Source organism: Ischnura elegans, chromosome 11, assembly GCF_921293095.1.
Source record: "Ischnura elegans chromosome 11, ioIscEleg1.1, whole genome shotgun sequence".
NCBI lineage: Eukaryota > Metazoa > Arthropoda > Insecta > Odonata > Coenagrionidae > Ischnura > Ischnura elegans.
In genome coordinates, this window is record NC_060256.1 from 25,982,766 (window position 1) to 26,010,192 (window position 27,427).

Genomic DNA, 27,427 nt, shown 5'->3' on the forward strand with positions numbered 1-27,427 from the left:
ACAGGCCTAGCATTCAGGTAAACGGCACGCGATGAGACCAGATACTAGGAGAGTGCAAATGACACGAACATGCTATCATGCAAATAAAACTATTAGTTAGTAATAGAAGAAGGAAAAGTAGCGTACTAAGTGATCCATACACGAGTTATAACATCAACTTAAGTGGGGATGGTGATACTTGGTGGAACTGTGTAACAGGAAACATAATCTCTGGCAGGGTAATATGGTATATTCCACTATTTTTTAATGTTCCGGCCCAGATTTCGACACGATACACTAGATGTCATTCTCAAAGGTGTATATGTGATTACGCTTCCGAGTTATAGCATGCCTAAAATGCAACAGCAATAAATAGATTTGAAAACATTACATGAACATAACTTCATTTTTACGAGCACAACTGCAAAGTGATTTACCTACATTAAACATGGTATTTAAAGTAAATTAATTCTTCTGCTTGACCACGATTCGAAACCACATTAAAGTCAAAATTTCTTGGGTAATTCATTCTCGGTGCATGAAATTTCACAATCGCAGTCATAGTTGCGAAAAAAATCCATACAAATACTTTTACATACCAACTAAAAATTTAGTCACGAATCAAGCGCCTAACTCAGTCGAAAATTCAAAACACCACACGTCGCACCTCGGGCGACGGGTTACCACAGCAGAGAGTCTCACAAGGCATCACGCGGCGCGCACAGATATTTAAGTAGCGCCGTCAACTCCAGGAATTCCAAATGCAAACATGAAGACCTCCACTGCGGCGGACGTCGCGGAAACTTCAAGGACGCCCAACCTCGTGAATTTCGCGGGTGCGCCCAAGTTCGGCGTCTTCAGCGGGAAACTCGGAAGTTTCCATCACGATACACATCGCACGAAGCATCTTGACACACGCGGGACCAGATGTCGCGACACGTACGAATCGTCGCGGGGGGAGAAATATTTTGAGCCCGCAAACCGACTTGACGCATGCATTTACAGTAATGGAACCTTGAGAAAACCCAAAGGGATAGCGACGCCATAATCCTGAATCATAATCAAGCAGTACAAGCTCCATCACAATCCGCGCCATGAGGCGCCAACATTGGCGCAGAAAAGGTGACAGCGAGCATTAGAGATGTTGCCGTTAAAAGTCTCGACACTTTCCGAGCCTTCTGGGAATGTGCGGAATATCAATATCATGTAAATAATTTGTAAGTTTTCTTAGGCGGAAGAGACCGTGGAAGTTGAAACTGGATAAAATATGCCGTAAAATAATAACGAATAGGATTATAAAATTGAAGGCGTCCAGTCTAAAAAGAGAATCATAACCATGTAAGATAAACGATAAATATAACTTATTGCGAAATCATGTTTGTACTTGTCTACAGTCAGCGGCTTTATATCCCGAATACATCTTATGCACTAGAAATAGTAATAATAGTTTGTATAATTATCAGGTAACAATTAAAAACTACGGATTTGTATTCCTAAACCTATGCCTGATTATTTAACTTTACACTCAACCGACAAGAACAACTGAAAACGACAGTAAACTATGTGGTGCTGAATTTGCAAGTTATACAAAATATTTTTTATTAAAAGGCTTCTCCTACTCGCTCTAGCAACATTTCTCCGATATCTACAAAACTCACTTGATCTTCCGGGAACAAAAGCAGTAAGTGACTCATCATTTTTAACTTTATTGATGAAATAATAAGGAAATCCTGACACGGCTACGAGAAAAAAAGGTACGCTGAATATCCTCAGAGGAAGATGGTAAACCGATAGCGATCATATCACGAGACATGATGATGAAGACAGCCATCGAATTCCCAGAAGACGGGAGAAACAGCGAAGGAATGCTTCGAATGAGATGTTTAGATGATAAAGTGATTAAGGATGCGAAAGATATGAAATGCGTAGACCGGAAAAGATTGCCAGTTATCAGCGACAAACTAATCATAGCAATTCTGACCAATGACAATCAAGGTAATGATGATGATAATTTTAAGATGGCATCATCAATAGGGCGGAATAAGGTCAAGTTAGGGGGAAAGAGGGAGGCAGTTTAATACCTTCCGGGACCCCTTGGTGGTATGTTATACCTCCCAGCGATAGTGAGTCAGACGTCTGATACAAGGAGACAAGTTTTGTTTAAGTCACTTGATATAAGTTTATCATAGATTGCCATATATTTTGATCTACTGAAATCAAAACTTTCACTTGAGTGCCATCAGAAAAATTACGCGCGGTTGAAGGTCAACCTCCCTCTAATCCGCCAACGATTATCACAAAACGCAATCGACTACATGGAATCTTTATCCGCTCTTAAATACCCTCCCCATTGATTATCCAGCGGGCATTATATAACTAAGTATCTTCTGAGGGATAGGAACGTTTGCAAAAATTAACATCGTAAAGCATTCCCGGACGTGCGACTTCATCCGATCAGCGCCATCTGCGATGAAAAAACGAAGTGATTGTGAAGACATCATGATGATTGATATGAATCCGAAAAGAGAAGATGCAACACGGCTCAGTGAGGGTGAAAAAAATAATGGAACTCGGAGATAAGACTCCTCTCAGGGAACATCTGTGCCGAAAAAAAGGAATGAGAGAAGAAAAAATGAGATAGAAAAGATATCTTCCCCAACCTAAGACACGGAAAAACTCAGGGAGCACAACCAGGGCAGCCCCTTTGTTATGACGCTGTTTAAAAAAACACGTGAAGGCTGAAATCCGTCGAGCACTCTCAAGAAACGGCTTCGAGTATACAGATGCGGGTAAGGAAGGTAAACGAGGCCTTAGTGACACGGAAAAAAATGGACGTACTCATAACATCCTACTAAAGATTCAGTGCTTCCCTAGTATCTTATGCTCTCGCCTCGACACTGCAATGATGACTTGGTGGGGAGATGATTACTATTGCTGAAGGCAGCACAGTCCTTTTTATCCCATTGAAAACCTCAGCGCGGCCACTCAAGGTATGAATGAAAAAAGGCCGTATTTTTTTTCTAGAAAGGTTCATGAGACGAGATGAACCGAGGTTCTTTCACGCTATTCAACTGTTTCACAAAAAAAAGACTAAATAGAGACGAACATTCCACTTTTCTAAGGAACACAATTGCCTCATAACCCACATTCTGGGAGTATATGAGGTGCATAAAAAAATATTGCCAGGTGAGTCGCGGGTTATTATCCGCCGAAATTATCGCAGAATAACTATCATAAAGCTGACTCTGAGGCATTCAGATAGAGAATAAGATATTCCTGACGGAACAACAGAAGATGCGGCTTCAAAGGTATCATGTCTACCTCGACACCAGTCATGGTGTCATTATTTACAGAGCAGAAGTTTTTAGAGGTCATTATCGGCGATAGCACATCATACACAAGGGGAGCTTAAAATGCAATAGAGCTCTAAAAGAGATAATCATAATTTACTCCGATAAATGTAATTTTCAACACATAAGAACTACGTACTTAACACGCATTTTTTTCTGCAACAAATCCGACAGGTTTCAACACTCGCGTGTAATTAGCATGGATACACTTATGAACCTATTCACCTCTTACTCTACTGCTTTTGTTTTACTATTTCCTGCTGTTATCAAACGAAAATAACATAAATGAGAACTTAAACGGTTTTCCAAAAAAGACAAATACGAAATTAATAGAATGTTTTTACAAACAAATTTCTCCAAGTTTTTCCTCGACGTTCTGCAAAACAGAACTGTCTTGTAGAAAAGAATGCGCTAAAAGAAAAAACATCAAATTAATGTAATGAGGAAATTTTAAGTTACATTAAAAACTTTTCTTTTCGACGCTTCAATGCTTGGATTTGAGCTATGATGGAATTCAAGCCTTCCATCACCAGAATTAAGTAATCAATGACCACAAGATTACAATCATATTATCTTAGTATGGTCAAGAAAGCTAAGTATTCCACGCCTATTACTTAGGGCATCAATTATCACACAAATTAATATACATAATGGATTGGAAAGTCAAATGTTACTCAACCTGAAGAGAGGTGAAAACGATTTCGCCTTGGGAGGACTTTCTGAAAATGCCAGCCAAAATCTCACAATCAGTGGGTGTCTACGAGATTGTTCTCATTTACATAAACCGTTCCGTCGTTTCCTCAAACGTGATTCCCTTCATACGACGACCACTGCTCCGTTAATATCGTTTTCATATGGTTAGACAGACAACTGGAATCTGTAAAAATCTGTAAAGATTCCCCTCACAGTTTAGTGATACGAAAGTTTGGTAATTAACGCTAGCGAATACTATGACGACTGAAAGTCCTTCCTTTTTTCGCTACGTACTACCACCTTATAATTATACCAATCATGTACCTGTCAACAATTTCCGAGATCTCAATTTTTCAAGCTTAACCCCACCACTTTCTCAAATGTAAAACTTCTGTGCACGAGGTCAATGTAGTCAGAGCCCACTCTAAATAACTTAAAATTTCAATCCCGAGATGATAGCTTAATTGCGCGTAGTCCACAGACGCAAACCCATTTGTTTTGATAGGGATTTTTCCTTTCTGAAATTTTCGCTCTTCGTATGCACATGTGGGCGACCCCACAAAGGCATGTCGCAGGCTCGACTACATAGATTTTATTGGATGATAACTATAATGTTATTCAAGATCGAAAATTTAAATTACTTATACGAGTAATAAGTCAAATAAGGCTGGTGGTTGAATGACAAACAGGACTGGGCAAAATACAGGCCGGGGAGTACTTTAGATACAAAATACCGCTCCAAATTTATTTGAAATGCAAAATATCTTTGACTTGGGTACTTAAGAAACAAACTATAAAATAGTATTTTAAATACCTTTTAAAATACAAAATACATTTGTATGGAAACCAAGATATCTTCAAAAAATATGACCTACATTGGCACGTAATGGATGGTTGTAAAGATGAAGAAAACGATTTTAACAAAAAAGAAGTAATCTCAGAAGCATAATGTTCAGGAAGTGTTATCAGAGCTACTTCAAAGTATTTTACTTATATATTTTTTACTCTAGAATGGAAAAATACAAAAAATCTGTATTTCAAATACAAAATACACGACACATTTAGGTCGTGTAATAAAAATGCCAATTGCAACTTACAAACTTATTTTAAAATACTTGCATCTGTAATACTGTCCAGCCCTGATGACAAAGAGCAGAAAAATTACCCGAGAGACTGTCGGAGAAATGCATGGGGATTCGAGCTATAAGCCGTAATAACAAAAAGCCAGATTCCATATGAACCTACCACAACCAGTGGGCCGCCCACTATGAATATAATTTGGTTTCCGCGCTCTCCCGAAAAAAAGCACGACCGGACAAGCCCGTTGGGTTCATTTCCACGTGGGAAGAAAGCGAGGGCGCGTTGGGATCGTTAAACCTTTCACCTTGGACTGGTAGCGACTTGCAGGACTCTGTCCCACACAGTTTCTCGCAGAAGAGGCACTGAGGAGAGGTTAGAAGGACGAGTCCGTGAGTCACGGCGTCGTCGGCCAATCCTCGCCTTGGCTCGATATGGCGATCCGCCCACGATGACACTTCGCGTCAACTGCACCGACTGAGCCCTCTTGAGTAGGAAAAACTCACGCATGACTAACTCTGCACCTGGCCAAGTCGACAAGGCAGGAAAATTTTCCATACCATCGAGTGAAAACTGCACGATATAACATGGGAAAGAATTGATTCAGGCATCGCCCAGCCACGCAAAACCAGGATGTCCACCCAATCAAATCAGAAGAATCCATGCATAATTCCAGGTTTCCAGGGAAAGGTTATAAAATTCCAGGTCAATCTTAGGTGATTAATGCGATAGATAAGAATTTTAAAACACCCAAAATTACTTCAACACTTTTAAGTAATATTTTATTTCGGCATTATTTTACATTCCTAATCAAATGCCCTCAGTAACAGAAATTTCACACTTAATTTATATATTTCTCAATTGGCCCCTCAAGAATTCCGTCATGATTTCAAGAAAATAGCTTTTGAACTGGCAAAATTTTAAATGAAATTACTTTGGAATAAAAGATTTTGAAATTCCAGGTTTCAGCAAACATTCATTCGAATGATTTATGCACAATTCCAGGGACTAGAAAATTCACGGATAATTCCCTATTCTCTTGGTTTTTCCGGTAACCAGGCACTCTGAGAACTCTATAGCCAGCTCCTGAAAAGTGAATAAAAATATAAAAATCGTGCCCAGGCCCTAAGAAAATCTACAATATTCACAAGGCAACGAAGATAAATAACCGATTACGTTGAAGTTATTTCGGGTTTCCAACCGGATAAGGTTCTCCATCTCTGCCGACGTTTCGATGGTCGTATCGTCCATCCGTGTCAGCCCTAATGACGATGGACGACACGACCATCGAAACGTCGGCAGAGATGGAGAACCTTATCCGGTGGGAAACCCGAAATAACTTCAACAACATCATACGCCGGGAAAACCTCAGATCTTTCTAAACCGATTACGCTCCGATTGTAATATGACTCCCTTTTTTATCCATGCTACTTGTTTAAATGCATGACGCAAGCAAATTAGGAACAGCTGCAGTTAAGAGTTATTATTCCTGGAAAAAGGTGAGTCGAAATTTTCATCAACATCTACGAGGTATCGTGCAAGCCACCACTAGGGTGCATGGCACGTGTAATTTGAAGATAACCACGTGAGATATCGTGGGTACAGGATTACTTACAACTTGCCAATTATTTTAGACTACAATAACTGAACAACGAAAATGGGATACAGAAAGAGTAATTCCCTCTTACCTTTGCTGGTTTTAAGTAAGCGTCGTACCAGCATAGATTTTCTGCAGGATGGGGACGCTCTCTCGCTTCATATTACTTAAAGATAAAAAATAATTCTCTTATTCTCACGCACAATATCTTCATGAGTAATTGCGAAGCATAAATAATATTTTTTGTAAAAATGTTTAAGCAAAATTACTAAAAAAAGGCAAAAACTTTATGAGAAAAATTTATGGAGACAACACTGTCATGTAATTCCATACGGTGACCCCAGTTAAAAGTCAATTCGACCATGGTAAATGCAATTATTAGCAAATCCTCTGGCGTGGAAAATCCTCTCCCTGGTGAAGCTAAGAAACCCCGCAAGCATGTGAGCTACGTGAAAGGTGGCGAGATTTTGAAGGGAAGACACGAGTGCAGTGTACAGTACACATACAAAAACATCAACATGAAGAAAAGTAGATATTCAATACTGACAGCAAAATGCCACCCAAAGTACGACCAACACCGAAGAATTAATCTTCTAATAGCTTAAATTATTTTTGTTTAAAATAAAACAATCTTTTGGAAGAGTTTTCGGATCATAGCTACTACCACAAAATATTACGCACTTAAAACAATTGAATGGGTTGGAAGCCAGGGGGTACAAGGGATTTCTTTTTTCTACACAATAATTACGCACAGAAATTAGATTTAGAAAACAAACGAGATGAGTTAAATGTTTAGTAGTGCATTTGATTTTCCACTCGATATCAGCGCAAAACAGAGACTCACTCGTATCCCTTGGCAACCAAGTTTTTGTGTATTTATTCTAACAATTAACTTTACCTAACTCAGTAGAGAAAAAAATCACTTGCACCCCTAGGCTTCTCAACCCCTAAATTCTATGGTGCTGGTTTCCATTTCTATAGCAACGAAAAAGAACCTAATGGCGAATTATACATACTATATGTATATGGTACTTAAACGTTAAGGCAGGTAAACTGCAGCTCTCCATCTCACCCTTTTCCATTATACATACTATATGTACATGGTACTTAAACGTTAAGGCAGGTAAACTGCAGCTCTCCATCTCACCCTTTTCCATTCCAGTTCCTCCAGGTTCTTCTCCTCCAACGTTTTTTTTTTTTTACTTGCTCTCATCACTTTTCTTTTATTATCAGTACCAATCTTTCAAGAGGGCATTTTTCTTAAGATTTTTTGCGCCCATCAAGTTTCATTGAAGGTCTTGTACCAGATGATGGCTCAGTGAGCCGAAACGCGTTGTACGCATTAAAAAATCTTGTGGAAAAGTGCTGCGATCTTTTATTTATTTAAATATTCCATAAAAATGCTGAGTTTACCGATATGACCAAGCAATCGTATTCTTTTAAGTAGCATGATATCCGCAATGGCGAAGTGCAGCACGGTATTAATTATCCCAGAATAGTGACTATTTAACACATAAGTCATTTTTAGATCAGATTCTCTCACTCCAAGATCGTTAACAGTAAAATAAACACTGCGAAATACATCACAGAGTTTAAGATCGCATCGCAATGTAAACATAATAGTGGCGGGATCACACAAACAGCACGTACTGATTTTATTTCATTAAAAGCGTTCCGAAACTGTCAAGGAGGAATGACAAGAAAGCGCGGCCCATAATAACGATAAAATTCACTTTCTCGTACGGTCACAACATATCAAAAAGTTAACGAGAATCCTATAGAAAGGTTGCATAATTTTAGATAATTGAGTAGCAGCCTCCGCTATCGCCTTCATACAAAATGCAATGACTAACGAGATCAAAGTCCAGCAAGGGTCTACTTTTGTTCGGTGCGAATAGTCACAATAGATTTATAGCCATGAGACCGCGCCGCTTTCGCCGAGAAGATGGCAAAAAGAAAATTATATCAATTTTGGGAAAGGGTTAAATCATGAGCGGCGGCATGAGTAAGTCACAAATTCCACCCGGATTCACAAAAGGCGACGAATTAGCGCGACGGCGAACGATTGCCCAAAACGACTAAACCCTTTGCTCGCGATACAAAAGGTTAAATTATGACCATAAAGAAGCGTTCGGAACAACACGATCTCTTGTGTGTATGTACCTGCGGGTAGAACACAGCCGCGTACCCAACCCTCTCGCCTCGAACAAGGGGTTAGGGGAGCAAAAGGGATTACCATTAATCCACAAGGAGTGGAACTCTAGGGGCATTTACGGGCGGAGTGGATTTGAGCTGCCAGTAGAAAGGAAGGAAGGTTTAACCGGGGAGGTATTGGCGCAAAAACAGCTACAAACATTCTACCTTCCCTTAGACATGAACAGAGAGAAACAAGTAATGAATGACCCTCATTATCCTATTGCATATTACCATGAACGTAAGAGAGTAAACAAAGCAGAAAATAAAAATCAAGGGAACAGAAATGTGGGCTACTTAAATCCTAACATTGCCTAAATCCTCCACGCAAATATTTGTACCCAATATTTAAAAACTTTTAACTATGAAATTAATAAGAGTCGACTTGAATAACTGGCTAGAAAAATGTCTCCAGACATAATACCAAATAAATATAACATTTCCACAAAACTATGACCATAGAATATTATAAAATGACCAATTTCGAATGGAGGACTCTTCTTGAAATGCAGAAATCCTTGCCCAGCGTAACGTACCATGGTGTAAATATGGAGTCGAGAGCTAAAAAATGTAGGTTGTCTCGCAACAAGAACTGGCGTATTCGGCTAATTAAGTCATATGTTGAGAAAAGCTCACATTTACCTCAGAACTGACCACTACCTAGGAATATAAGCTTGTCTTAAACCATCCTAAGACCTCTAAAATCGATTTCACGAATGACTCACGGGTTGTGGTGCAGTAGAAAGAATATGCCATTAACCGATCTAGTCCAAAAGAAGTCGAGTAACGCCAAGTTAAATAATTGTGAACGCTGCACAATGGTGTAATTACTTCAATAGCTGGGAAAAATTCGACAACCAACATCTCTCATTATAGGCAATAAGTCGATATAAATACAGAAATGTAACCATATACACGTACCACTGATAGAAAACGGCTCTTTTTCAATACAGAGCATAAGTAAAGTACGTATACTATGGTAATACGCATTAAATTACAAATAAAAATGCAACGCTTCTCCAATGGAACAAGCAATCGAGGTTTAACTAGTTCCCAAGATAAATTTAATAATTAGGGCAAATCGTGAAGCATTATTCATTCGTTACTAATTCTTAATCAATTTTTCTGAGGAGCTTTGGTCTACTGACGATGCAGTTAAGAGTTCAAATCCCTGCGAAAGGCTCTGGAATCTCCCAATCAAGTCTCAAGTACGAGGTGGCCCAGGGAATGACCTCTGACAGTTTACTCCGAACCCTCGACGTGTGGAATCACACACGTTATGGTTGGTCTGTGGTGAATACTACCATCACTAATTCAAGTAACTATAGTCCAGAAGTCTGGTTGAATCACTGAGTGATTTATTAATTCTCCTGGGGAAGATCGAGGAAGTATTTTGCAAGTATGGAGAAATAGAAAATGATGAATTTTGCAAAAGAAAACATTTAAGGAAACTTTTTTGCAAACTTCGAAGGAAAAAATATAACTGAAGAATTTATGAAGACGCTAGAAGCCAACGGGAATAAGTGCATTTTTTTATTTTTAGAGATAAGTACCAACAGATAATGGTTGGTGCGGTACACATACTGTTGTGGCAATTGGATACAAGTGAATCACTGATAAGCATATATACACTTATAGATTCAGTTATTTACATCTATCTCTTTGTTACAACAAAATTGATTGAATTTACACTGGACTAGCCACAGTGATATCTATTCGAGTCACCCGCAATGCACAGATTGTGCGAACAATGCACAGAGAAAAAAATCATTCGCCTTGACCAGGATTCGAACCCGGATTCCCCGATTTCCGGTCGAGTGCTTTAGCCAGTAGAATTACCGCGGCGTCATTCTTCCATGTGCTCAAACTTCCTTTGGATTTTTCTCTGAGGATTTTTCGCACAACAAAATTGTTGTGTGCCCCACCGACCATTATCTACAATTATTTCCAAAAAAATTGCACTTATCCATCTTGATCCATATTCTAAGATCCCCAAATAAAGTTTTCAGAAAATATATCTGAAATAAAATACGAAGGCGAAATTATCCCATTTTTAATAAGTCGCAAAATAACAAGCCACCGGCAAGCACACGGAGAAGACAATGCCCCAACGAACGACGATATGAACGTAGCCTTAAGACTGGAAATGGTCACCGTCTACACTCATACCGAAACTCAAATAGAAAAGGAGTCAACTCACCCCCTTTCTTTCCCTGCAGTCGACTGGAGTATAAGCCCTTACGATTTCCTTTATTAGTTTCAAACCAGGGCTCAATTAAAAGTTGAAACTCTCTGCCAGAGGATGAGCAGCGAAATAAAAAAAAGCCATCTTGAGACGAACTTCCTCGAACAGAGGAGCTCTTGAAACTCCGTAACAACGAGGCAGAGCACACAACGGCTGGGCTAGAAATATCGTCCTGGATTCGCGTACCAAATAAATAACTCATTCCTCGCTTTTCTTTCTGCGAATATTGCACGCAAGGGGACGTGGACCGACTTTAGTAAACTGCCGAGGTCACTTTTCCAGAAACGCATCAAGTCCTTCGAGTCTACTTTCTGCAAGCATAAAACGCTTTGAGCCTTCAATGGAAATGAGGATTCTGAAAAATATGTATGCCCATCAAATAGATACAGAGCACTGAGATAATCTTGAAAGCACAAGGTCAAATCCTTTCGTATGACTGATGACGTTTGCAAAGACGATCCCGCAGAGTTATGATGCCTACGGACTCGATTAGTCAACTGAATGTCAAAAACAAGCCATAATTTAGGTTTGCGATCGTTAATCCCCTCCTTAATTAGGCAAAGTAGTAACCAAAAGATAACTGCGAATACATAATATAAGCGTAGTTGAATCACAACTTAAATGGGAAAATGGCAGCACTTTTGTATTCAGTAGACACATTTTGATCAACATGGAAGCAAATACTGATTTAATGCTTATGTAAAAATAAAAAAACCAACAGCTCAATAATTTTTATTGACTGATCTACGTCTATACTACACCAGCTTCTTGGAGAAAAAATGCGTACTGTCTGTAATAGAATAACGGTTTTGCGACACTGAAACAGACAGGTGCTAGCTTGGTGGACCTTCGACCTGTGAACGATGGCAGGATAGCCAGCAAAACTGTGTCCATAAACAAGCTGACGCGGAAGAAAACCCTGAAGAAATGCAGAGGTGCTAGCGTAATTAATGATTAAAATATGTATCGATACCACGACTTAAAAAATCGTCATTGTGGTCGAAGACATAATTAGTACCACCAGAAGAACTATAAATCGTCATCGTATTATCAATGTGTATTATTTCGATGTGGCATTATTTTCCAGACGTTGGACGCACTCCACGCAGGCGGCGATTTTTCATAGACACCTAACAGATTACCAACGTAACATATAACGCCCAACGTCCTCAATAAAACGGTATAAATACATATAATGAGCAACCTTTCACTTTCGCCCTGCCTTGAAGTCGAGCTAACAGCAAGAAACGCTTGCTTTCATAAGGCAAGTCACGCGATCATCTACTCTCGAAATTTTATTTATTTCAAGCGCAACTACTTCCCTAGGAGCCCAGATTCCAGATTTACGTAACATACTTTTTTACACTTTTCCCCCTTTATCATATATTTAAGATAGTGTTAGATTACTACAAATGCCCAACATATTTTTTGAAACTCATTTATAACGCTTTAGTAAATACCAGACTAAACTACGGTGTATTCAGTTGGGGTGCAGCTTATAAAAATTCTATAATCTCCATTTTTGTACTGCAAAAAAGACTTATTAGAATGATTTTTAAAAAGAGCTTGCAAATTATGGAGATTATTTTTCTTTTATGTAATACCATGTAATATATGTATGTACCTACTTTAATTCAAATGCTGTGTCTAAAATATTTCTATGTTACCACGACCTTTTGTAAATGATGGTAGCTATGAAACAGGTTCTCTTTAATGGCTACCTAAAGTTACTCCTTTGTATGTAACCTATTCTATTCTGTACTTATTTCCTTTTGGAGTAATAAAAACAATTTATTATTATTATTTCGGCACCACTCCTTCTTCACTCCTCCCAATAAATTACCTTTCACATGAAATACAAGCATTATTTCTTAGCATATGATCGTATTCCTGTCTTGCATTGACCAGAAATATGGCCAATGTCAGAACAGGCTGAAAAAAGCTGATTGCGTTCGATTTTTATGATGAATTTTTGGTCCTATATAAACGGTGACGGAACGTGGAGAACTAAATGTAAATGAACTAAAGTAGCATAAAAATGCAACCAAAATACGTCAACCAAAAATCTTGCTTACGAGTAGTACCATCCAATACCAAGTAGGACCATCGTTACAGACCACATGCGATGACTACATCACTTACAATTAGCGATAATACCCGAAGTTTGTTTTGGATGGCCCACCACATACTAATCCACTGGCATATAAATAACAAACGCATTCAGCGCAAGGGTCAAATCTTTTCCATAGGCCACATCGCACTTCAAGAATTTTGGCACGAGGGTGTCTTTCCGATGGCCTTACCAGGGATTCGAAGCCTTGACCCTCGCACCAGCTTCACAACGCTCGTTCCACTGAACCACCATGTTCCCCTCCCGCTATACGCCAGGCAATGCTAAACCATGTACAGCCCTCCTTATTTATAGTTAATTAGCAAGTAGTACTTAGTCGAATGGAATTTGATGGAAAAACTTGGCAAGATTCACTTTAGAGACTTTAAAAAAACCACACCGAGAATCGGCTGCAAAACAGGCACATTCACAGCACTGCATGAAACAAGCGACTTCGTTCGCAGTCACAAGCAAAGGAGTGAAGTGTAATACGAGGATAATATTGGAGATTAACAAATATTTGTCTAATCCCGGGTAAGCCAAATCATAGAATACTCTGTGGTCAAATATTTTTTATGACCAATTTCATCCTTTGTACATTTAACTAGACACATTCAAGTTTACCACAGTGTCTTCCTTCGTTCATTTATCTTAAAAGACTGCGACTTAAGTAGGTAGTGCGGAGAGACTAAGATTAGAATAGATATTCAGAGGAAATTAAGACCAAATAATTGGGACACAGAGGAATGGGCAGAAGAAAATGAAGTAGATTGGGTATAGAGTAATGAAGAGGTTAAGTCGGGTCTGGAAGAATTGGCCTGTATTGCCAAGAGCCCTCCCTCAACAACCCTCAAAAACGACTTATGTAATACTCGGATGGCTCCTTAGCAACTGCCTCCGGAGCTCTACAGAAGCAAATACGAGTGTAATTAGAACTGGATAAATCTTTTGCTCCACTGGAGGTGAATGGCAATTATCACGAGTCAATATAAAATGATAAAAAATTATTGCTAACGAACTACAAATACTAATAAAAGAAACTTAAAATTCTCCTAAAAATAAATAAAAGAGGTTAAGGTCATTATACAGTTAAGTAGTCAAGAATTCAATGAAAATCTTTTAACTAAACACAACTACAAACCCGAAAAAAAAAGTTTCAAGTCGCTGTTACGTCTGCACAAAAAAAAACACCAAATAAGTGTATTTCTGATTAAAAGAGGTTGGCATCAGGAAGGGTTTCCTGAAGGATAATCTGAATGGCCCGAGAGGACTTTAATTAGATCGAAAAAAATAACTTTTCTACCTTACTTTACCATAAAAAGAACTTTTCCTACTGCTTTAAAATAAAATGCCATCCGAGAATGAAATCATCACCTCCGAAAAACATCATAGAACTAGCCTGTATTCTTACAACTCTAAACACCAAAATAACGGGGTTGGACCATTACAAATTTTGATTCACTACAAAGAAACAAATGATGAATTAAATAATGTTTTTGTTAACCCCTTTTAATCCATTTATCATCCCTTATCTATCTTGCACCATCTCCATGGTAATTTTACTCCTCGCACCATCCTATGACTACTGATATTCTTTGGTTGTTATTTGATAATATCTTTGAATATAATGTTGCTGATTGTTGTTAAAGTTTTGCTTAACATTTTTAAATCGTTTTCTTTGCCATTATGAATCCTTTGTAATTGGCCTTGTGAAGTTTTTGGAATGCAATACATTAATTAATTAACCACGATAAATACACTGATAAGAAAATATTCAGTGTTTGCACCTGAGTTGGAAACTCCAGCGCAATTAAGATTGCAGACGCCATAAATTTGCTGACGAGATAAAGCCTATTTTTACTTTTGGGATGGAGATGCGAGTCACGCCAACTTTAAACGAAAGAGGTATTGAAGCGAGGGACAGCATGCAGAATACATGAACGCATTTAGCTAGCTTCGTTGAAAGTGGATCCACCCACCAAATTTTTATTCCCTCACTCTGTCTTCAGGGAGGAACTGAACTTTATTTTAAAGAAGCCAGGACCCCCGAGAGCTGAATAAGAACACTCTTTTGAGATGAGCTGGGAAGAAAAAAAGAAATCGAGAGAGAAAGAGACGAGGACGGTTGCTGTGTCCTGGAGCGATACCTTAACCCGTTCTTTCTCTTTACCTCGAAAGAGTTGGCAATTCTAACCCCGCAGTCAACGGTACGGAAACGCCTCGGAGGAAATTAAATATGCACAACACATATACCGGAATGTCCAAGAACCACTAGATGTACTTATTTTTTCAGGGAGAGAAAACAAATCTACACATTTTACAAGGCGTGAAGATGGGGACATAAAATATATTTCGACCTAAGGTAGGAGGAGCAGCGGAGAAAGCAAGGATAGAGGGCTTCGAAATGTGGTGCTACAGAAGAATGATGAAAATCAAATGGATCGACAGAGTTAGTAACAAAGAAGTCCTAAGAAGAGTAGGAGAGAAAAGAAGCCTCATGAAAACCTTAATAAGAAGACGGAACAACCTTATAGGCCACATCCTGAGACATGATGGCCTGCTGAAGACAATCGTCAAAGGACAAGTGGAAGGTAAGAATGGAAAAGGAAGACCTCGAACAAAATGTATGGAACAAGTGAAGAGAGATGTGAAAGAGAAGAAATACGTAGGTGTGAAAAGATTAGCTGATAGGAGAATAGAGTGGAGAGCTGCGTCAAACCAATCCTAGGATTGTTGACCAATGATGATGAAGGTAGGAGGAAGATAACATTCAAAATAAAAAGAGGAGCAAATTAAAGTTAGGATATAACCGTGATTAACGAAGGAAAATATACAGGAGGATTGGAAGAAAATATGCTGGAGCCAATTTAAGCTAAGTGCGATGGGTAAAAAAAGTAATTTTAACTTTGCCTTCAGGGTTTCCTTCGCAAACTTTCTCATACACCCTTCTCTAACAAGGAGAAATTCAGAACACGTAATCGTAGGCTTTCCCCCCCTGGAACACATGAAACCCATAAAATGACATTAAAAACTCCACCCTCACCTTTGAAACCAATGTTCAAATTAAATAACAAAATTTGAAAATAAACGCATCTCTGAAGCAAGGGTTTCGAATATCTTCGCGCTGCAGATAAAATCTAAATTGAATCCATTGTTGTACCCCGTTGCAATCCTATTGAACCCAGTGGAGCAGCCAGGAATTTCGTTCTTGGGGGGAGTCCGAAACCGGGAGGGGGGGTTATTTTTTTAAAACAGGGTACTAAGCACAGGATTTCACAGTAATTTTAACATTTTTCATTATGGAAAAAACTTCATTCGTCAAATAAATATTTCGTAAATTCATGATTTTTCAATATTTTGTATTATTTTATGAAGGAAATTAATAGTGTTTTTATATTTCGGGAGGGGGGAGGGGTCGGACCTCTCCCGCTACGCCACAGATAGAATACCATGATCTTATCTTTATCAAATAATCTAAAACAGTGCGTTGAAATGGGTAAAATCTTCCCTAATATAAAGCCCGATCTCATTACGAACCGAATCATTCACGGTTTCAACATACAGCCTTCACTAGAGGAGATAAAACCTGAACCCTGTTTAACTCTAACCTCTGTGTTGACGGCTCTGGAGGCATTATGAAAACGTCTAAAAGGGGAAACACCCATAACATTATCAGGTCTCAATAAAAGATAAACACATGATTTCAACATTACGCCGAAAAAAATTTAGGATCTAGATGGTATGGTATGGTATTTGGAGGAGGCGACCGACAGCTGAGGTCATTTGCGCCATGAGGGAAGGGTGTGGAAGGAAGGGTGGAGAGAAACCCGGCGTCGGCGTCAGCCTGCTCTTAACGAAAGGCGCCAAGGGGACCACGGCTTAACGTCCCATCCGACGGACGGAGTGTTGCGCTTGAAATGTCCTCCACACAACATTCAAGCAGGGATCGGGCAGTCTCTGAAAATTCTCTGCCACTGCCGGGATTTGAACCCGAGCCCGCCGGGTGGGAAGCCAACACTCTAGCCACCACACCAACCCGATCCCCTAGGATCTAGAATTTCGAAGAACGAATCAGTAGGGGACATATTTCACGGGTTAAATAAGTCCTTGCAGAAATTGTCCCTAGAGCATGAACGGGTTTTTGCATCCGGAGAACCTGTTTTTACAACCAATTTTCCAGTCGGAAGCGGAAAATATCCCGCAGGTAGCTTTGTTGAGAAACAGCTTCCGCACCATGGGATGTATGAATGATATTTATGAGATTAAAAGAGATTACTGAGGTTATTTTTTAACTCTCCGGAAGTGCGTTTTTTGTTTTTTTTTTAATTTCTATAGGCAATTGTGAAATTTTCTACCTCGACTTTGTGAATAAATGATACCTTACAATAAAATGGGCAGCTATATCATCGTAGTTGTACTTTGTTTTGAGACGAAACAATGATTTTGTGTTCCGAAAACCATCCTCAATAAGTCGGCCTCACTATGGTTATTGATTGGTTTCCAGTGTTTCGGAATGTTGGCACTTGACATTTTCATGGAGGACGGGCATTGCTCTAACGGTAAAATTCTTATGGATACACGAAAATGTAAGGGTTCTGAGGGGCTACAACAGGCCAATATATACCGGGCGACCAAAACACTGTGGGACATCTTAAGTCTACAACAACGTCGTAAAACCGATAACGCGGCTGACATGAGTGTATAGCGGAAGCTATAATTCCCTCTTAATATACGCCTTGTGATAAATATAGGCGTTCTTGTGTGGTTTCTTAGGATATTTTGATATTTCCCACGAGTGCCGTCTTTACGTAAGGCGGTGACGGACGAACTTGCCCGTTAGCCGATGGCCTTGCGGTTATGGCTTTCTGTTTTTTTCACAAAGGCGGAACTAGAGGAATATGATGATCTTGGTCGTCTTTTGAAATTATTGGCGAGACAGATAATACCACAATCGGCGCCTAAAATGTTGAAACCACTCGTAAAGAAAGTTAAGTTCTTGCATGAATTCTTTCCGGGTTTCCAACCGGTTTAGTTCTGCATGTTGTAGGCCGACGTTTCGTTCAGAGCCTTTTCCAACAATACAGACCCTAACACGGTTGTAAACCCGAGAAGAATTCATTTTAGTCATTTACTGACAAGAACTTATTCTAGTCAAGATTTTGGTTCAACGATCCTCTTAAATGCGCCAGGTAGTGTATCATGAATGTCGCCACATTCGTCACTTTCCATTCCCTCAAGCTAGGTATGTTTGAGATGCATTGAGGCTACCAGTCCACTTTGAAAGCCAAGGAAACCAAATATGCATGTCCATGGTTGTTTAAAAATATTTCCAGACATTTGTTAAAGGACATTGCTGACTACTGACTGAAACACATTTGCATACGTATAAATAGCAAAGTTTTTTAGCATAAAAACTTATTCACTCCTTTTTAAAATCCTTAAATGACATTTCTGGGCTAACAGCAACTGAAAATTTTCAGTACGTAGCAGAAGAACACAAAGCGTGCTAAAAACTGAACGAAATAATTAATTTCAGCGTTATTTTCACAGTACAATGATAAATATATTCAACCGATATATTGCGCGTAATTAACTAAAAAAATCAAAATGAAAAAAGACAGCCGAATCCAGTTCTTTTTACGGGAGTCCAAAATTTAACAAAAGTTGGCTAAAAATTGTTTCTCGAAAAATAACCTTTTCAGTGCGCTTTTAACGGAGGTCAAAAAGGGTAAGTTGACATAAGTTGGGTAATTATAAAAAAAAACCTGTCTCTCGAAAATAAAAATAAACCAGTGCCCAAATATACATGACAAAAGGACTAAGTACATCCTGAATATTTAATGGCTGTCTCTTTATCAGCTTGTGTTGTAAAATATGTGAGTGTTTGAAACCAGTTAGGAAATAAGATAAAATCTTCATTGTTTTGATAGTGAGAAAGAAAGAGGAATTATTTTCAGTTGATTAGAAAATTTGTTGTACACTTTGGTACCATCGTAGATGTAGCTCGTGAGTTGACAGCCACGATATGGGGTGGTCATCACGAACGGTCCGCTTGTCACGCATCCATCCCTTGGGCGTGGCGATGTTTCTCTACTTTCGCATTCCGTACACCGACCGTTGCACCCGTGGCGCGCGCGGGTTACACGACGCCCCCCGGGCGGGGAAAAGCACGGGATCTCGCCCCGGATGATCGGTCGCGCGTTCATTTGCGAGGTGGGCGTCTGCACACTCAAGGTCCCCACACGACACGCCCCCTTCCCACGACGCGGTTCCCTACGCCACATAGTAGTGGTCGGAAAGGCCGACCTGGCTGGACTACACGCCTCAAGAGAGCCTAATTGCTCAGGTTGTCATTTATGGTTATGCTTTGTTTTTAATTTCAAAACAATGAAAAGGAAAAGAAATAGAAAAAGAACAATATATATTTTTTATAATTCGCAACAGTAAATTTATTATGTTAAAAATGTAAGATTTCACTTTTTCCCGGCGTATGATGGCGGTGAATTCTTCTCGGGTTTCCATCCGGGTGAGCTCCATCTCCATCGCTGCCGACGTTCATCGGCCCTGATGACGATAGAAAAGGATTCTATCGAAACGTCGGCAGCGATGGAGATGGAGCTCACCCGGATGGAAACCCGAGAAGAATTCACCGCTATTATGTTAAAAGTTTTTGAAAAAAAAGATAATCAAACGAAACTGTTGCTTTGATTAAAAAGAAATAAGATATAAGATCTAAAAATGACAAAAGTAAGTGTAACTGTATATAAGTAATTGCATTAATCAATTTTTCTTGAGAAAATATCAAATGATTAGTCAGAGGTTCCTTTTCACACAAACAACATTAAAAACGACAACGGTGCACAGGCGCCATTAAATCTTATTATTGTAAACTGGCTAGTTGAGTTGAGTTAAGACAGACCAGAAAAGCAGGTGCCTTCAGCGCGGCCACTGACGTGAGCAAGAGAATAAAATTTTCATAGAAGGACATCTATTAACGACTCGCGATAGTTTTCTGCCCCCGAAAATTATCCCTACTTCTATAATTCGAATGATCATGTAAAGTATTGAAATTAATCCGATATATCTGTGAAATTGACGACATTAACGATTAGAACTTGTACTGCAAATATATAAGTACTAACATAAATATCATGGTTATCGCAACTGAAGCGGTACTAATGTTTTGACCAGACTAAAAATATTAAATGCATTACTTCAAATGGGGGGACATAGCCGTAACAGTAAATTCTCCTCGATGAAACAGATGGCAGTCAAAACAGGACAAGCACTAAGTGTTAGCAACAGAAAGAGATGAAAAGGGAAAATTGGAACAGTCGGTGACTATCAGATCTGTAAATATTATTTTCAATTATTACATGGTACCGTATTCTTATAATATTAGATTAATTTAGATCTCTTCATCGCTAGTAGTATATATGGGACCGCTTACCTACCTTATAACGCTCACCTTCGTCAGCGTTTACCATTAAATATTCGATCAAGAAGAATCAGAAGAACCAAAATTTCTCGAGGGACATTCTAAATCGTTCCTTCACAGTAAGTGAAGAGATTCATTAACTTACGATTGGCTATCCTAAGGATTTTTTAAGAATAAACAAATCATACCATTCACTTAACAGCTAATCTGTGAGATAATCCACTAACTTACGATTTGGAACCACAAGGATGAATAAAACAAACCACAGCTCATAATAAGAAACCCTTGGTTTTATTTTCCATTCCGTTTACTTCACTCACACGAAGGAGTGTATGTACACCTCTAGACTAAACCTTCCAACGACGCCAAACGGAGAAGAGGAAGCCAGTCAGCCGAACGCCGAGGAGTACACAAAACACCAGCAGGGGAACACGTGCTATATGGGGGAGACCCATGCACGAAGGAGGGAAGTCTGAGCAAGAATAAAAAAAAGTTACTCACGAGAACCCTTCAAAAAAGCGACTCACGCAACGAACTAGAGGGAGGGGAGGAGGGGGACAAGGAAAAAAGAGGTAGCGTTGCGTAAGCGAGAGGGAAGAGTTCGGGAGAGGAAAAGGGTGTTGTGCGCCACTAGAAGACGAAGGGGGTTAGGGCTCCAATTTTGGGGAATGAGGTTAACAGGGGGTGCGGAGCACGGGGTGGGGGGGATAGAGGGTTGATTTCGGTGCTTCTCGTCCAGGTATTGTTATCGATTGGAAGCGGGGTCGTGTTGGCGGGAGGTTCGGTCGTCAAGGGAACACCGGAAAGAGCGTCGCGAGGACCGGGAGGATTAATAATACAAACAAAAACATTTACGCACGCTTACAATCATGGCACTGCTAAAAATGAGCATTCAATCGCGTCCTTCATTAGCCAATTACGTACTCAGGAAACCGAGCAAGAACTGTTATCTTATCATAAAAAGAAAGCCCCTTTGAGCTCGGCAGCAAATCGTCAACACTTGAAAAAATAGACTTTGTACCACTCCACAATTATATTACAACCCAACCAATCTCAAAACTTCACTGTCGTTTTCAATGGACCAATTTTTTCAAATGCAACTGACTTCCACAAAGTTACAGCCGAAACCCACTACACTAGTAAATCGACATCAAATCATCTCGAACAAGCATAATGAGAGATGATGCACCAATTTACGGATAAAAACGTGTTTCGCTAACATGCCTACTTTCAAGAATGCTAACATTTACATTTAGGCGAATTACAGACACCCTCAAGAAGAAGTCCAAGAAGGCAAAAAACATAAAATTGAAAGGGGATTGCGATTATAAATATATTAGAAGCAATTAAAATTGAACGCCATTACAACACAATGATTAAATGGGTGAAGGGAACCATAATAAAAAAATTACTGAACAGCTTCCGTCAGAATTGACTCAATAAATTATCTCCGATTCGTATGAGATACAAATCTTGGAGCTACAGATTGGTTAATAGTACTATATTAGTCGATATGGTTTCACAGAGCAAATTTGGGCCAAATAACTCATAACCAGAAAGGAAAAACACCGCCAATCATTGCCAGTGCAAACCATGAGTGAAAAGCAGTAAGAAAACTGTGAGAGAATTGAAAGTTAGGACTCTTGTGATAAGTGATTCTGTAATGATAAAGTTATCGAGATCGGCGGTTGAGAAATAATGAAAGTCATGCCCACGGACGGCGGTACATGAAATCAAACTTTTTTTACGGTTGGATAAGGGAGATACTATCTCGTGTTTACAATGAAGAGATGATCGACAACTAACATCATTTTCACCAATAGTTATCAGTAGTCAATTGGTACTTATTGGGTAGGTACCTATCACCTTCAACCAATTTCATGGCCGATGACTTGACGTATATAAACATGGCTTACCTTCCTAGACACAAGGCAATGAACTAATGCAGGGGTCCTCAAACTATGGCTCGCGGGCAACATCCAGCCCGACACAAAATTTCATCCGGCCCGCCAAACATATTCCTGTTTGTTGGCCTTGAAAAAATAATTATCGCAGGACTGGCATCACTGAATTATTCAAAGCTGGGGCTTCTGATTATTTGAAATCTATTCTTAAAATTGGCTCATGTCTAATCTGGAACCTGATTTTAATGAAATTTTGAAGTCAAAACGACTGTATCATTCGTCACACTAATTTGGTTGCATAAAACTAAAGGCAGTAATCTATTTAGTTTACCCTGATTTTTTCCCAAAAAGATTTTTTTTTCGTGTTTGTACAAAATTTTCGAGGAAATTAAATTCCTGACACAGAATTGTTTTATTTATTTTTTATTCCTTCGGGCCACATTAATGTGGGAAACATAATTTGGCCCTTTCGTTGAAAATTTTGGATACTTCTGAACTAATGCAATCATATTCCATCAAACAGTCGACGGGTAACATGGTATCCTAGTGGGTATGGAACTTGGCAGCTGAGTTTCTGAGTTCAAATCCCTGATGAGACTCCATACACCCCAAATGAAAAATTCTAGTAGTGCGAGGAGGGCCAGATGAATGTATTGCCCCGAATGTGTAACGTTCGCACGCCAGTGGCTAAGTCCGGGGTAAACTCTACCATCACCAATCCAATTCCACCTTCGGGTTGAGGGAATGAGCTCATTTAAAATCTTGAAGGCGAAAACCAAATTCCGTCATTTCTATGAATTAACCAAATACACCAACATGCTTGAAAATACTACACATGGAATTGACGACTTGTGTTGTATACACTTGACGACTCCTATTCCGCCACGTAATATTGTTAAGAGTCACACTAATTTTCAAAGTGCAGAATAAAAATGGGTGGTGGAAAATTTTAAATAAATGCATGAACACGAGCTCTAAGCATATCCTCATTGACAGCAGTATAAGGATAATAAAGTTTCCGACAACATTACCGCATATTCAGTGGACTCAATAACAGGCGTTATTTGAGTATGAAAAGAAGCGATTCTCCAAAATTTCAAAAATTATGAGAATCAACTCAATGCGGAAATCTTTCCTAAGTACCCAACTCCTCCCAGATCAGCTGTTCTAAGAGGGCGTTGTCTTGAGTTCGTGTGATACACTCAAAATAGGCGTTATAATGCACGAAAACCCATCCCAGTAGGCTCTTAAAGTTATATAATGACACCTAGGTCTTCTCCTCATCAACCCTACCATAAGCTACCCAATTCGTCAATTTCAATCCTCACTCCACCGGTTTTCTGCTGAGAACCCGCATAAATTTGGCTATCCTATCCTCTCCAATTTTCTTCTTAGCTCGACCGAGACTAGACAAACCCTTAGCTAGCGTGGGAGAGATATTATCATAGAATGACGTTTTAAATAACAGAGAGTTATACATAGCAAAATAATTAGAGGTAAATAACACAATCAGTACACACAAGAATTGTGTAACCGCATAGATAATCAGTGAATATTGCGAACACTAGGCGTGTTACAACACTTCTTCCTCACCAAATAAACACACAGTCTAATACTGACTAGTCATCTCCCAATACAAAAGCACATGAGGTTACACTCCACACTGACGGCATTATATTGACGTAACAAATCGCTTGGTCTCACATGAATGTTTCCAAACAAATGAAACATTTTAAGATTGCCATACAGAGGATAAGTCCTGATAGAATGTCTTAGAATACTGCACACATTATGGTGCCGAAATATATCACAGTACTGTCTAATAATTTCGGCGGGTCCATCCTATGATTGGTGTCACCACGGGGTCAAGACGTTAGGATGCAAAAGAAAGAAGCTTCCCATGTAATATTCTGCGAGGATATCAACGCATGACTGAAGTTTATACTAAGACTATAATTATAAATAAAAAATGTTTCATTGCTGATAACTTCCAAGGACGTGTAGAGTCGTATGTAAGGTCAAGGCCAGCTCCTAGAACTCTACCATGTGATACATACTCAACAGTGCACTGCCTTGACGTAATGCGGATACATTGAGTGCAAGCAGATACTGTACCTTTTCCGGTCATCGCTTCAAATTGATACATTACTGGTAATAAAGAACTCGTAAGTGTAGCAAAAGAGTCCCACTAGCAAAACTGACTGAGTAAGAACAGATGAAAATAAGGACCACTTGGATTGCACAGATCCACCCTCCCATAAACATCACTTCACAGGTTGGACCACGGAAGGGTCTGGCTGAAGTCATTCTCCAAACGAGGGATGCAATAATTCAAGTCGAAGAGGGTAGCATCAGTAACCCTACATCAAAGGGACGAATTACTTACGTAACTATAATGAAAAGCGTGATTGACAACAATCAACCTCGCAGGATTAATTCTGTTGTCGACCACAGCTACCTCAGCGGCAAGCAGCCCGCCAAAACCGATGAAATCAAAATTTTCAACCTACAAAATACAGGAATGAAGAAGACCAAGAAGACAGTTCAATTCCTCGACTTTGTCGCTAGCGCATGATAAAACCGTCCGGAAATCGATCCGTTCTCACTGCGCTCAAAACAAACCGAAACGAAGAGCCCTCGTCTCACGAAAAGTTGTAAAAGTTATGAAAACGGGAGGTTTATAAACAAAAAACCTCGAAAAACTATTACAGCAACACCCAGGTACAACCTTACGTTGAAAATACTCAGAAAGTCAGAATCACGTCAACTTTAACCACACTTCACGGAACGAAGAACCCTCCGTTGTCCCAGATTACGGAAATATTAAACGAGTATGGACATTCACACTTATTCGAATCCCTAAAAGTAGCAGACACAAAGTTATCCAATCATACCCACAGAATTTAAAAATATTCGCAATTATAGCTCAACTGTCCCAATCAACTACGATAGGTTCATAACGGTCGTCATTTGAATTTTTGAAAGAGGAACAAGAATGAATTATGAGAAAAACTTCTGCCGCCTTATCTACAAAAAACGAACGCCTCCTTTCCACAAATTGGTAACAGCTTGTGATATCTAAAGTTATCCGCATGATGATAATGAATTACGATTGCGAACAGCTGTTTGCGCCAGGGCAAACGTTGCCGGGCTAATTGAATCAAGATTGGCACATTGGCAAAAGATAATTTTTATCATACACATTAAATATCAATCCTTCTCGTACCTTCATTCTCTTCGTCAATTTTTAGGGCCTTCGAAATGTATTCAAAAGCTCTGCGATGGTGATGTTTTTGCTTTGCCAGTAACGGATCTCCAGGTCCAGGGCCGGTAGGATGTTTTGGCTGAAGCTGCGACATATCCTGTGGGTATTCTTCCACTTCACTTTCACTTTCAGGGATGACTATGTCAACATTAGTTGCCTTAGTTTTGGGACGATGCACAAATCGTGTAGTCGACGAGTACAGATATTTGAATATAACAAACAACTGGTATATAAGGGTACGAAGCACATTAAACAAAAATATCACTGGGAAAGACACAATGAAAAGATTTCTCTTGTGGAAGGATATCGGCTCGGGTTTGTAGGTCCTTTCCTCTGTTTTGCGCGACTTTTTTGGGGACCTCGGGCTACCTTTCCGCTGCATTCGTCCGCCATCACTGAACGACATGCCGCGATGTGACGTCACGGTCGACTACTGCTTGTTTTTAGCAGCCGAGAAAATAATAGTTACAGCGTATCCCAGAGGTAGCAGCACCTTACAGAGAACCGCGAGAACCTAACTCAGGAAACGCCCCTTCCATGGTTTCCCTCCTATTTTACGTTTCCAAATGCATTAATGAATAGATATTTAGCAATTCCACTAAGTCTTAACGACAATTCCTTTCATTTTGACTTCAATACTAATTTCTATACTTATTGATTTCTTCGGCGAGCAGATTTAAAATAATTCTTGTGGCCGCGAAATAGGTGGTCATTTTGAACAGTTTTAAATTTCAAATGTGGTAAAGACTCAGAATAATTATAGATATACCAGCCTTGAGTCTTAGAATGGAAAAAATGAGATATATCTAGTTATTAATATTTTTATGATCAATAAATTACCTAAATTGAAAGGTGTTACTTAAAATAATTTTACAATTAATGAACAGTGACACTATTAAAATTGAATATTTTTAAATGATTATCTCAGGGCTCACAGTTCATACATTGTTCAAATGCATTAAATAATTTTATATGTCCTCAAATCTCCCTTGACATAATAGTACTAGTCACAAACATAAACTTTAAAGTTTTAAAAATCTGGATTTCAAAAGTAACATAATCTGAAGAGACAATGCCATTTATTTTTTTGACACCCTATAGGGTGTACTAAGTTTTATTGAATAAAGTAACTATAGTTACTTTATTCAATAAAAGTGTCCTCTCGTAATGTACGATACAGTAATGCAATGCTGAATGCCAGAAATTATGGGAGGCAGCCACTTCTCTATTCTTAAACTTTTTTTTTAATTAAAATTAAATTAAAACTAAAAAATTAATTCGCTTAACCTATAAACCTTGACAGAATCTTTAAGGGAAGTGTTATTTTTAGCAACAAGGTAAGCATGGTTCTCACTGTAATTGCTCTACAAACCTCTGAGCTGATTAAAAGAAATCCGAAATCAAGCTCGTTTGATATCTTATATTGATTTATATGATTGGAAAAGAACTTAAAGGAACTCACTTAAGTTATTGGGGTGCCACGCCTTTGTGCGGACTTTTTTCCCTTGTGCATGCCATACTGAAATGGAGGGTGCATCTTGTTCGCCTGTGCATCTAATATGCCGTCAAATATGGT

The 27,427-nt window shown here is 39.1% G+C and overlaps 1 protein-coding gene across 2 annotated transcripts in view; it reads right to left on the bottom strand.

The window, feature by feature from the left end:
- LOC124168538 (spastin) overlaps window positions 1-26,270 on the bottom strand; it is a 387,851-nt gene extending 361,581 nt beyond the window's left edge. For both annotated transcript variants that reach the window (XM_046546877.1, XM_046546876.1), the window contains exon 1: window positions 25,813-26,270. In XM_046546877.1, coding sequence (XP_046402833.1) covers window positions 25,813-26,257 — 445 coding nt within the window. In that variant the 5' untranslated portion in view covers window positions 26,258-26,270. The remainder of the gene's footprint in view (window positions 1-25,812) is intronic.
- Window positions 26,271-27,427: the final 1,157 nt, after the last annotated feature.